Genomic DNA, 13968 nt, shown 5'->3' on the forward strand with positions numbered 1-13968 from the left:
TAAGGCTAAGTATGGCTCTAGAACATTTTTCTCATCTAGCATTAGATTGGATATTTTTATATGTCGTGGGCTGTGGGTCTGTACTGGGTGGCTACTTCTAGTTACTAGAGAAAGTTCAGAAGAAACTCTGTAATGGAATAACTTAACCACTTTTGAAAATTCTCTGAAGCCCCATTTTGTCAGTGACTGGCTTATGCCTTGAAGCTGAATGACTTACATACACACTGAATGTATATGTTTCCTCTAGGTTTCCAGTTGCAGAGTTCTAACTTCAGCCAATAAAGCAACACACTGATATTTCCATTATTTGGTCAAAGCAAAATTGTGTAAAACCGGTACTTAAAATGCATGTTAAAAACATTGCTTTAAGCACTTATTCTAACCTTTAATGGTCCTTTTTATTTAGTATAATCGTCCTTTTGAAGATGATTTACTTATTTCCATGAAAAATCTCACTTACGATACGCCTGATGGTAAGAGCTTTTGAACCTTCAATATTTATGCTGTATATTTATGCATGTAAAGCATGCAACTGTTGACAGTTATATAACATTTAATTGCAACAGATATTGAATTTTGTTCACTTAGTTATGGCATTTTGTATATAAACTTTGATATATGCATATAATACCTGGAGAGTTTATATGTGCTATTTTAGTCCATTCTGTGCTTGGTTTTAGTTAACAGGAAACAGTTATTAGCAAAGTTTGGGATAACAATGTTTGCTGGATTTATGCCTGAGTGGGGGGGTGGTATGGGGAGGCGGGGAGAAGACTACTGTCATGACTCCTGTAAGAAGCTTCGAGAAGCTCCCCCAGCTCCAAGTCTGACCTGCCTTTGGCCAAGGCTGAGCCAATCAGCACCTCTGCAATAAATTCGAGAGAGGAAGCCTGCTGAGCAACTTTTGTTTTGGAGAGAGACACAACCATGTGAACACCCAGGTCATTGAGGAAGGAGTGGAGGAGGCACGACAGAGCAGCCATTCACCTTCGGGAATGGTCTGATTCAGTTGGTGCATTGGTGGTGGTTTTGTTTAAATTCAATTACTTTTGTTTCCCCAAGTGGAGTCTGTCTTTTGCCTGTGATCGTAAGTGGTGAATGAGCCCTCTCTGTCCTTTTTCTTGTCCCATGAGCCTTTTCTTATATTTTGTCCTCCCCATCCCACTGGAGGGGTGGTAGAAGAGAGCAATAGGCCATGTAGCAGTTTGTTGACAGCTGGGTGGGCTCAAAGCATGTCACAATGGTTAATATTTGTATGACTGGAAAGAAGAAGAATCAAAATGGAGAATAGCGAGGGGAAACAAAGGAATGGAGGTGTTAGCAGGAAGTTAATGTGCATGAATGGATTGTGTAGTTTCATATACAATCTTCTGAAGGCTGCTCTAATAAATTTCTGTTATGTCAAATGTCAGAAGAGACTGGGTAGATAACTTTTCATTGAACGTTCATGTAGTTAGCATAAATCTATACCATATTTTTCCAGTGTTTCATTGTAACTGTTGATCCATTATAGAGTTGATAATGCTTATGGAGAGTTTATTGTGAGGGAAAAAAAGCCATGTTGTTCTACAATACATTGCTCAGGAGTTTAGTGGGACTTGTGACTTAGTATCTTGGTGACTTTACTGGGAAATGAAAAGTTCTGCCGATTTTTATTATCACTAAAGTGAGGATTATCATATGTAAATTGCCATATCAATTCTTGTAAAGTAGAACATAAGTAATGGTCACACACATGAAGTACTACCACAGTGTCAAGCCCAATGTAATCATTGCACTACATATGATTTACTTTTTAAAGGCTTTTACCGACTGGGAAGCTTGCATTTCATAGCATTTTATATATATTGTCCATCGAGAGAGGGAGAGTGAGGAACTGTGCGTATAGCTCTGTCGTAAACAGTCTTGGATTTGCAAAAGCTTGGTTATGGTTTTGGTTTAGTAACCTCTGTTAAGTATGGAAAGTGTATGGATCTCAGTCCTGCAAAGTCTTAATTATGGCTTTAACTAATCTCAGATAACATGTAATCTGCAAGCATTAAATAAAATTTTAGAAGTAAAATAATTTCCTTCTCCTCCCCCCCATTCATAGCATATAGGACTGTCATGCTCTTTTAGTTCAGAATTGTTAGACTCACCATGTGATAGTTCTGGTTGGTTTTGGGTTTTTTTTTGCTTGACTTCTTGATTAATTTGAAATTACTTGAAATTCTCCTGGTTTGCTTTCCTATTAGTTTGTTTTGGCAATTTTATTGGATGTTGTTCAGATTTGATAATGTTTTGTTACTGTGTAATATGTTCTTCCTAAATGTTTATGTTCCTGAGAATGATACCTGTTATAGATAGTGTTATATGAAAAGCTATGTTTATATTATCTCTTGTTATTTCTAGGACCAAAACAATGGGGGGAAGTATCAACCAAGAAGCTTAAAAAATGGAAGAAGGAAGCATTTGAGGTATCTAATACTATAGCCCTACTATACATTCAAAATGTAGCAATATTTTTTAATATGTATATAATATATATGTAAACATTTTCTCATTGTGCTGTGCCAGCAAGCGGTATTAATCAATGAAGACAACATCTGCTATAAAATAGGGGTTTAGGGTAGATTATTTAAGACTGTCAGGTGTGATAGACTAAAATAAATGACCACTGGTTAACACCACTGGTAAACTGCAAAAATATGTTTTTTTAAAAGCTGTCTGATAGAGACATGTACTTTTGGATCTCATCAGAATATTGTCATTGAAGTTAACAAATATTGAATTGATTTGTCTTGGTTCAGCTAATCAGCTTTCCAATTCCAAACAGCTTACTGGTTTTGTCTTTAGAAGCTGTTCTGAATGCCACGGAGGGGATGAGGAGTGAAATTCAGTCTTGGGGAATAAAAGTGGGTTCAATGGAGACAGAAAAAGGGCTGTATTTCTTTTTCCTTTTCCACTCCTGGTGATACCTTGTGCACTGTGTTCTAAGCATTGCTGCACGACTTTATAGACTACATCCTTAAGGACTGTAAGAGGAATTCTGTCTTAGCCCCTTATGTGGGCCAAGGTAGCTATTGCTTATGTTCTTGCAATGACTTTAACAGCAACAGTACAGCAAGAAGTGAATGATCAGATAAGGTCTACCATGTATTTGTGGCTTTTCTGGTCAGACTGTGGCAAACCTGAAGGAAACTGAATGGTTATTTAGGTATTATCTCGGTGTGAGATATACCACAGTAAATAAAGGCATGAGTTAAAATAACTATTCTAAAATTCTTCTGACTTTCTTTTTTTCCCTCTTTCCAATTGCAGTGTAATAGAGGAAGTCAAAGGAATGCAGGTAAAGTGTTTAAAAAAAAAAAAGTGCTGTAAATTATCTTACCCAAAAAATCTTGACTTAATAGAAGATGTCCTAGTTTTATGCTAAACTATTTAGGATATGCGCTGTTTTTTGTGGGGGGAACTACACAGAAAAACAACAATACTTACATTCATAAGGATTCCAAAATGTAGTTTAAAATGTTTAAGATGAGTAAATACATTATAGTTGATCTTTTTGTCATCACAAGTTGATTAAAATAACCTCCCCTTATAAATTAAACAGGCAGCTTTTTGTTGTATTTGTTGGTTTTGTCAGATGTTCATTGAATCTAAAAATTCCAATGCTGACTTGTTTGGGTGTACAAGTGGAAAAATTTGAAAGTCGCCAGCTTTTTGAAATTAACTAGATAAGTAGGCATATTTAAAAAAAAAAGTCTGTTAAAAGAATCTCATGAAGTGGCATGATGAGCTACCAAAAATTTAGCAGGTTATTCTGTATTCTGAATGAATTAGGCTGCCTGCAGAAAAAGTAGTGTATAATTATTTTATTAGAGGTCAGGTATCATTATGGATGTCAAATCAAAACTGCAAGCCGAAGTGTAATTCTGATGCTACTTAGAGAGATGTACAACACCTGAAGATTTTTCTCAGTGTTCTGAAAAGGAGCTCTATGTTCCAATAAAATAAGTGTTTTTACTGGAATAAATGATTGGGGAAAATTTATAATGTGTAGTACAGGGCAGATATGCTGGGCTTTATTTTCTTAAGGTTTTGAAGTGGGTTTTTTGCTTTTTATTTTATGACATTCATCTAGAATCTTAGGATGAACATCTGAGGACAAAACACAGCCTAGTGTCTCTCTTCCTCTGCCAACCTACAAAAAAATTTGTCCATATAGGGTTCAGGTATAGACCTTGATTCAGCCTATGAAATTAAAGTTTTGAGCCAGGGATTAAGGGTCTGATCAAAAATGATTCAGGTGGTCCAGACCTTTGCATCTAATTTTTAGAAAATATATGCTGATCAGTCTGCATAGTACAAAAATATTACTGGCTGCAATCTGCAGTAAAAGTCAGAAAGAAAGAGCATCTAGGAGTTAGTTTTTTTTGAAAGATACAGTATTTGAAGTCTTTTAGAAGTCATTTTTTGTTAATCTTTGTGTTTTGACATAGGGTCAGAATGCCTTAGAAGATCTTACTGAAGGAATTTACTTGGAGGTTTTTTTAATGCTATGAAGGCTTGATCTAATTAATTTTAGTGTACTGCTTTACAGATGAGGTAGAAAAGCAGAAAAAATTGTAGCATACATTTTTTTCAAACTTTCAGTGTAACTTGAGCGAAGATGTTATTATTCAGCTATGTTTTAAGTTATCTCAGGGAAGTAATTTAAACAAATATTGAAGGTGGGGGAATGGCGCTAGTGTTAACAGCTTTTGTTATAAAGAAAAAGCAGTTTTACAGATTTGTATTTATATATGATATAAAAGATAGAATCCTGGGGATTTTATTAAATTTAATAAAATAATATCTTGCACTGACTTTTTTATTTTAAACACAAAAGTACATGGAACAAGCATTTGAACTGGCTGGTTGTGATTGGTGTAACCCTTAAAAAACCCACAAAACCAAAATAAAAAAATCCCCCAACCCAACAATTAAAAAAAAAAAAAAATTTGTGGCTATAGATTATAAAAGCTATTGTGCAAATTTTACCTACTTTTATTTAGTTATAGGTGGGCCTGATACATATTTTCAGTTACCATACATAAAGTACTGTGCTCTGACATGCAAATATTTAAAATATCTTCGTAAGACCCAAATATTTATTAATTAACCCCTTCCCTTGGAATACAACTTGTGTTATTTCTTTTCCAATTCTGAATTTTGCTAGAATTTATTTTTACTGTTTGGATAGAATGTCTGGTACTCCTGTGAAATTTTACTGTGTAAAATGACAATCTTTTGAGCAGCCTGTTTTTTATATATGGCAGTTCTGAGTATGGGAGGACCAAGTATGTTACATTCCAATGTCTAAGAGCAATATTTCTGTTGTATACTAGCTGCTTAAAAGTCTTTCTTTCCTTGTGAAATTTTTTTGGAACAAAACAGCCACTGTGGTGTTTCATAGCTGTTGCTCAGGGATTTCAATGGGACATTACTGTGTTATTCTGATTTCCTGTGTTCCTAAACCAGAAATGTTTGGAAAATTCTTTATGGAGCTTCCAAAAAAAAAAAAGTGCATTGCCAATATTCTAAATGAAGCATTACTATAGCTTTTTGCAAAACAGTGAACATGCATTTCCTAAGAAATTTACAAGCTGAAGTCAGAGCCTTCTAATTGTGTAACATGCTTCATTATATGAGTGGTTTTATAGCCCAGTTTCCTACTGGTTGGAAAACTGCTTAGAATAGTTATCAATGGCCCATATGCAAACTGAAGGGAAACATGAGAGATTTTTTTCCATGACTTGTCTTGAGCAAATTACTAGTTTCTTTAAGTAAATAGTAGAAAAGGGCATACCGTTAATTAACTCGCAGATGATACCAAATTGGGATGACCCCCTATGAAAGATAGTCTGACAAATAGGGGCTAAAACTTAAAGCAAACTGTGTATAATTTCATGTAGAGAAGTTCAAAGTAATAGACTCATATAGGAGTCTATGCAGTAAGAGGCAATTTTGAAGGCTCGTTGATCCCACCAAGAATATCACTCTGCTGCAATTATAAGTGCACACTGTGCTGGGAGATATGCACAGGTGCCTAGTATGCAAAGCACACAAAACAGGTATTCTGCACTGTTCAACAGGGATAAAATTTGTGATGGAGTACTTCATAGTAGCTGGAATGAGTCAGAAAAAGAAGAAAATTATTAGAGCCACTGGTGATAGAACTTAAATGGAGGCGGAGGGGGCTAGGAGGGGTGGAGAGAAAGAACAAAAGAGGACGTCTAGGTTAAATATGAGAAAAGCTTTCCAAATGTAAGTATAGGGAAGTCCTGAAATTCCTTTCTTGGAGATTATGGAGTTGCTTTTAAGAGTGGGTTAGACTTTGAGTTAAGATGTAGTTGTTCCTGCTTTGAAATGGAATAAGGAATAGAGGACATCTTTAGGTTTCTTTCCATGTGCTTTAAGCCTTTAGAAAACTGGAGATCTTAAGATGTATGCTTGGCACTATTAATAATATGAAGTGTTTATAGGAGTAAATAATACATATGATCGTGAGTTAGGTATAAGTTTTCTCACCATTTATCCAAAAGGTAAACCACCTGTAATATTTAACATCAATTCATGTAGGAACAGAAATGCCAAAAAAAGCAAAATCTGCATTAAACAAGCTTGTTTAACGACAGTCTTGAGTAGGGTAAACATCTGTTAAAAGTACACGTATTATTTTTATTATTTAAGTCTAAGTCTATCTCATGCATCTAATCATGTGAAGTCCCACTACACCTTTAGTACCAGCAGAGTCATACATTTGGAGATACAGTTCTATCTTTTGGGAATGATTAAATTTCTGTAATTTATGCAGTGTTAACAATAGATCTAGGCAAGAATTTTTATATGCACATTATAATCATATGCACTGTATACAAACTTGAGAGGTCGTAGCTTGTTATTGATAACTTTTTTAGATCTAACAAGACAATTGTTAGAAATTGTTTTCAGTCTGAGTAATTTCAATAGCACTGTTATCTGGCTTAGAGCCTAACTGTGAAATAAGCTTATGTGTAACTCACATTTATTTGAAGATAGCTGTTTTGCTGTGAGTCTAATATGTTTGGAGTTTTATTTAAATCTTTTTTTGAGTTGTGGTAGCTATTGAAGAACAAAATACAGATTGAAATGTAAAAAGGGGAGATCACTGCTAGATTAGACTTTTGCTGCTTCTACTACTTTTGCTTCTTATGAAATAAATGGGGGGAAATAAAACCCAACCCACAAAGATTGTGGGTGGGTCTGTCTGTGCAGGAAGATAGGCACAGCATTTTTAGAAGAGTCCCTTGCCTGAAAGTCTTTGAAAAGATGCAGTAGGGTGTGGGGCTCTACCCTTAAGCTTCAGGAATAGTTAGCCTTTTTCTTATCCTTTTCAATGTACGCTAAGGACGTTAGGGAGAGAGAGAGATAATCAATCTGCCAGGCTTCTCCATATCGGTATTTCGACCACCGTTCGCCGTACCACAAAGCTTTCAACCTTTTTGCCTGTTTAATAGAAGCTAAGGAGAGTACACAAAGTTTGCAGTTGTCTGCCTCTTTTACAAGTGATATCGCCTGATAAAGAGGCAATTTTCATTTTCTCTGGTATTTCATGGGTTAAGAAGACGACATGTCATATGGTAGATGTATCTGATCAGAATTTGCTTGCTGTATTTGACTAGCATATTCTGTCACTTGTCTATTCTTTGTTTCAGACCATTGTATGTTCTCCATTTGTTAAATGCTTGTGTTAAATAATTTTCAAAGTAATAGTATAGACAAATAATTAATGACTTCGGGTACAATATCACTCTGTGACCTATAAAACTGAAATAGATTTCTCCCATGTATACTAAGAAATGTCAAAGCAACAGACCAGTGATTTTGAAGATGGACATTCAACAGTACATCAGGTATGAGCATCACATTACATCTACTTTTATAAAGCCTCTTTGTGAAAACTTATTTATGTAGTTAAAAGCTAAGAAATTATAGCTGTGGTACAGAACCGCCTACTCATGATTAAAGTTAGACCTAACTGCTGAATCAAGTCACTTTATTCTCCTTAATAAGTACTTCTCTTAAGTATTTCTGAAAAAAAGATGAAAGGCTTAAAGTTCTTTAACTGCAGTTCTTAAAACTTTAAATATCTTATTAAAAAATTGCTTTATATTTCCTCTCACATAGTTCTCTCCGTGTAGTTGCATAATTTTAGGAAAGATGTGCCTTTACTTTCCAGGTGCATGTTCATGTAAAATCAAAAGTGTCATGTTCTGGTTAATATCATTTAGTATACTTCCCCTGATTGTTTCCTCCCCTAATAAGTTCTGTGCTTTGAGATGGTGATGAATTCAAATTCTGGACTTGTATACGTGGTGATCTAATACATTTTGTGATGGTGAATTCATGCACTTTTTTTTTTAATTTTGACTGTTGTTTCTGTGGTAGAGTTTACGTATGTTTCATATAATTGTATATCCTCCCTCCCATTGTGATATTTAGGGTATCAAGTAACAGCCATATCAGCCATGGATTTCAGCTGAATCCTAGTCTTCTGTTAAGTTTATTTATAGGAAGAGAGAGCAGCTGGATATAGGCTTTAAACCATCAAGTGTCTTTCTAGTTAGGCAATATGTGTCTCTATCTTCTTCAGTTACTATTTGTAAAATCTGGTTGTCTAGAATAACTTTTTGACTCCTCTTTTTAAGGAGAAAATATTCAGCCCTTGAAGAGTGATATGGGCCATCTCACTGGTCACTCCTAATTATTTATTCTTCATAGACGGCAGTTAGAATTGTCTCATTTTATTGATGTCATTTTAAACCACAATACACTAATTTTATGATTGAACTGGACAGAATGGATTTAGACTTTTTTTGAAATGAAATTCTGATGAACATGATGTCAAATATAGACTCTAAATGTTAATAAAGGCTCCTTATCCATATAAATGAGCTTTCTATACTCCTATCAAAGGTTCTACAAAATAGAGCAAAAAAACTTTGAACTATTATATATAGATGGTTTGAAGTAGACAATTAAGAACTGTTGAAAACAGGCAGTTAAGAATATTTCCTTGTTCCTTAGAGAGAAAATCCCCTGTACATACTGATAAAGATTTGGCGATTGGAATTCATCTGTCAACTGTTTTTTGTTCTTGTATACTAGCCCCTCCTTGCCTTATTCGTCTGAATACAGAAGGGCTGAGCAGAAAATGGTTTTTCCCTGTTGAGTAATGAGGTGTGAATTGATTAAGACAAACTTGTGTACAGATTTGTTATGAAGATGGTGTCATTTGGACATAGTTTGTGTAATATAACTGGATTTGTTTCACAACCATCACCACCCCAAAGAAACTGAGCAAGAATAGAGAGCAGAAGATTCTACAGAATAGTAGAATATAGCTTATGCTACCAGGTCTTAAAATTACATTCATGTGCTTTTAAGGAATCTCCTGGGAACTCTCATGTGGATGCACCTGACGTAGGTAGGTTTTTTAATTTACTTTTTAGCTACCTTTTTTTTACCTTTTGAAAAAGATTGTAAATAACTTTTTCATTAATTTTCTAATAAACTAAAATTTTAATACATGTTCTATACCCTTTCAGAGAGTAGAGAGGAATAACAAGAGTCCGAGGTACTGGTAATACTCTGAAATCAATATCCACATTCCTCTTTAAAATCTCAGTCCTAAATCTCTGATACATTAGAAAGTCAATATGAAACACATTCAGTTGCTTTTTCTCAATAAGGAAAGGAACGGTGAAATCAAAACTCTGGCAAAAATGGCAATAGAAGTTCTAGAAATAATTACAAGATACACATTCATTTCTAGTGGTCTGGTAGACACAGATGTTTCATTCAGCTGCAGCAGTAAGTCTTCAGCAGTGTTCGTAACAGTTTCAGCATCAGTCTTGTAGCCTATCTGCGAAGTTTTGGGTGGTTTTGACCTTGTATTCCCAAATAATTATTTGATTGTATTAATTAGTAGTAACAACCTTGGAATTACTGTTTTTTAAATATTTAAAACGTGTATTACTCAATATATTTTTATTCTTGTGTATATAAAAACATACTATTTTACATAAATTAAACTATGGCTAGGTGGTGACCAGCAATTAATGATTACAAGAGCAGCTTCAGCAAAATATGGTTAGCTGGTGTTACAATACTCTGGTATAAATAAAAAAAATAGGTGTTTCGTAAGCATAGCTGTCTCGAAGGCAGATGATTACTTTTCTGTTGAGGGGGAAAATAGAAAATAGCAATCTGAGTTTTGTCCACCTGTCTTTTGAGAGGATAATTTCAAATATCTGTTTGAATGATAAAATAATTTCTCCAAATCAACTGTGTTTTCCTTAACCTGCACGATGAGATAAAGGAAATAAATTTCAGATGCATTTGTAGTTTACCTTCTCAAAGGGTTCTTTGTGTCTTTTTGCACTCATGGGATAAATGAGTGAAGCAGTTCAAACTCTGGTATCTTCCTAGCAGCGTACAATAACATGATTGTCCACTCCTTTAGCAAATATTCTAGGAAGAGACTAGGAAAGGATTTATAGCAGCCTCAGTGAGTCTCAGCTGTCTTCAGATAAGTGTAAATCCTATAAATTAGCTTTTAGGGATATGGGATTGGAGTCCTTATTTTAAAATGGAATTCATTTAGATGTTTTGGGTTCTTTTCCTTTGGTGGTTTTGGGGGTTTTGTTTTGTTTTTTAAATATATAAAAGATTAGCAATAAGGCATGCTGTTAGACAAAAAAAGTGTATCTTTAGTTGCTTTGGCTAAAACTTCAGCTTTGGCAGGTTTTTTCTATCTTCAGTATTCATACAGAATGCTTCTCACCTTGGTGAAGGCAGTGTGTCTTCCAGGCATTATACAGAATTTTTGTTCTAGAAGTATGCAGAGCATATCAATGGCAGGTGCAAATAAAGTGAAACAGCTCTCACCTGTACATGCAAGTATTGGTCTGCCCTTAAAAAGGAAAATTATTAGGTCTACCTTCTTTGATTTCACAGGAAGTCATATAACAAAGTCATAATATCTGAACGATTTATTGTATCTATTAGGAGAGTATCATAGAAAAAAGAGTTTATTTGGAAATAAAAAAAAAATTGGAATTATATTTATCTAAGTAGACAGTCAAATCCAAGTCAAAACTTAATTTACAGTAGCCCCTTTACATGTTCATCTTTTGAATAAGAATCAGGTGAGGTAATAATTTTGTCAGGTAATGTTAGTGTATTGAGTGCATGTCCCGTAAAATGACTTCCTGTATTATAAGTCCAATTTTCCAAAGAGAAAGGTGGGAGTTTTCATTTTTTCCCTCTTCTATGCTTGAGGAACAAAGTTGTTCCTGAATTTCCCTTTTGGTCCTTAAAAACACTTTAAGGATCCCTGGGGAATATACATCATGTTTTTTCTGTTCTGTGCTGTGGTCTTCTCCTAATAATTAATATTCCAGTGATTTGAAATGTAATTGAAATACACTGAAGACATTACACTTGAAATTACGTTTATGTAAGGTTTCTCACCTAGAAGTATTCAACTTGTATACAGATCAATTCAGTCTGTGATACAAGCTAGTTTCTCATAAGCTGTAATTGACATGACGGAGTCAACCATTCGTGGACATCTCAAGAATCTCCCGTTTTTGTAGCAGTCTAGTCTGGTCATCTCCATGACCATTAAAACTTTTCCAGATTAAAACACTGACATTCTTACCGCTTCCTCCACTATTGATGTTTAGTAACTGATTTCCTGTGGATAAAGTGACCACAACTTTGTCTTCCAGTAGTTATATGGGAAGAAATTTTTATAATCTGACAGATATGGGTTTCAGTTCTAATAACATAATTCTGCTGAGGTCAGGTAGACTGTTAAAGCCAACCCTCAGACTGCTCAACATTTTCATGAGAAGATGTGAAATTGTGTTGTCTGTCACAGAAATAGTGCTTCCTTCTCATGTATCTTTATCCTAGCTCTACAGCAGCAGCTGTCCACAGAGCTTTAGGTGATGATTGCACTGACAGGAAACAAAAAGGAAGATGAGATTAGCTGGAAAAGATTTTCATTCTGGTTTTGGTAATTTAAGAATAATCTGAAGAGGCAGTGATGTGGTAGTATCATAACCAAGTTTTTTGTCACTCAGTGTTTTCCGTTTCAGGGTTATTCTTGTTCCCTTCCTGTTGTGAGCGTGGGACAAAGATATAACAGCCAGAGAAAAAATCAGAACTCAGGGCTTACAAAGCAGTTATGTTTTATGATCGTGAAAGACTGAGGCTTTAATTAATCATGAATTCAAAGGTCTGGCTACATCTAGCAAAAAAATGTTTTGTTGAGTTTCATTCACAAAAATACCTATAGGATATCCAAAGTCCAAATCCTCCAACTCAGTTTTCTTTTATAGTGTTTTTAATGCTTTTGGTATTCTCAAGTCTGACTTATTTCTCACCTTAGCAGTTCCAAGGCAATCTTGACAATAAGAAACTAAGAAAAGGAAGTGTGGTAGAAGGTCCTGACTATTTTCGTTGGGATATTTAGGAATGCAGTGGGAAATAAGTGGGAATGATACATTAATGAATAATGAGTCTTGTAGACCGGTGCTTTGAAAATATTTTACTCTTCCAAAGAGTTAGCAAAAGTCTTGAAGAACTGGTTGCAAACAAGTTATCTTCATTCTTCTTTGATCCCCTCAAGTCATTTATGAACCTTTAAACCATGCTTTTCAATTGGACTTGAAATGGAAATGTAATACAGATAAAATGTTTTAGTGTAGAAAACCATTTTGTAAAATGAAACCGGTGTAGTCAGTAAGTTATACAGTGTGTTTTTAAAAACATTTCTGTTTTGGTTTTGAGTTCAGCTTGTTTTATTTAGGGTTTTTTTTTTTTCAAATTGTAGATGAAGAAAGTGATGCTGATATAGTTTCGGTAAACAGAAAATTAGAAGACGTTCACTTCCAGGTAAAAATTACTGGTATCTAATATAATGGAATAATTTTGTGTTTGATAGAAGTGATTGAACTATTTGAATAGCCTACATGTGTCTGACGCAGCCAGAAGACTCTATAGTCTGTGTCTTATTGCACATTTTTAGTAAGTATAGCAAATGAGAGGTTCAATAAATAGTGACATGAAGACCAACATGAAGTAATATTATGTCTTGGTATTATTAGTATACCAGAGAAAGCCATACGGTGTACCGCACAGAATAGGCAATCCTGAGAAACTATGTTATACTTATGGAAAAAGAATAACTGGATGAATCACAAAGCGAAAACACTTATAAAACCATAATAGTTCACTGAGAGTCTAGCATAAACAGATAACATGATTTTTAAAAAAAGGTAAGTCTGAAATAACGGCTACCATAACAAGAGCAGGCTGGAATCTTCTGCTGTTTTTTTCCAGACTTGACTATGGGTATCAGGACTACCCAGAGTAGTTATGTTGGTGAAGTACAACACGCACTTTGTGCTTGCCACTGTTCTAATCCTGTGTTCTGCTTGCTCAAATGCAATTATAAAAAAATTAATTTAATTTCCTTAGTTGTTTAGCTTAGCCCTAGGCATTTTCATATCTCTGACAACAGCTAATACAAACTGCTTCAGCAAGTGAGAGTTTCGTTAATGGAAAACATTTGCAATTTATCACCAAATGCTTTTATATTTTACATAGAGGTGTGCTACAACTTTAATTTGTGTATGAATTTACAGGATGTTACTAACACATGTAAAGATTTGCAGCTGTAATTACCAGTGCTTTGTAACCTAACATCAGGCCTTCCTGTTCCTTCTTGAGATTTTTTTTTTTACATAAAATGGATACATCAAAAATAGGTTTATGCTTTTTGGATATCCTCATCTGAATAATACTAGTTTAAAATGCATCTAAGCAATATGTTTGGATTTGTCAGTGTCAATAACTTCTATGTGTTTTAATTCTTTCCCCCCCCCCCCCCCC

The 13968-nt window shown here is 34.7% G+C and overlaps 1 protein-coding gene across 1 annotated transcript in view; it reads left to right on the plus strand.

Annotated features, from left to right (window-relative positions):
- Positions 1–406: 406 nt before the first annotated feature.
- Positions 407–13968, plus strand: part of LOC104491921 — a gene marked incomplete at its 5' end in the record, with an annotated part of 17487 nt that continues 3925 nt past the window's right edge. The window contains 4 exons of the mRNA XM_010134409.1: positions 407–473; positions 2392–2456; positions 3301–3328; positions 12908–12969. Coding sequence (XP_010132711.1) covers positions 407–473; positions 2392–2456; positions 3301–3328; positions 12908–12969 — 222 coding nt within the window. The remainder of the gene's footprint in view (positions 474–2391; positions 2457–3300; positions 3329–12907; positions 12970–13968) is intronic.

Source organism: Buceros rhinoceros, unplaced genomic scaffold (genome assembly GCF_000710305.1).
Source record: "Buceros rhinoceros silvestris isolate BGI_N320 unplaced genomic scaffold, ASM71030v1 scaffold42044, whole genome shotgun sequence".
In the NCBI taxonomy this organism is placed as follows: Eukaryota; Metazoa; Chordata; class Aves; order Bucerotiformes; family Bucerotidae; genus Buceros; species Buceros rhinoceros.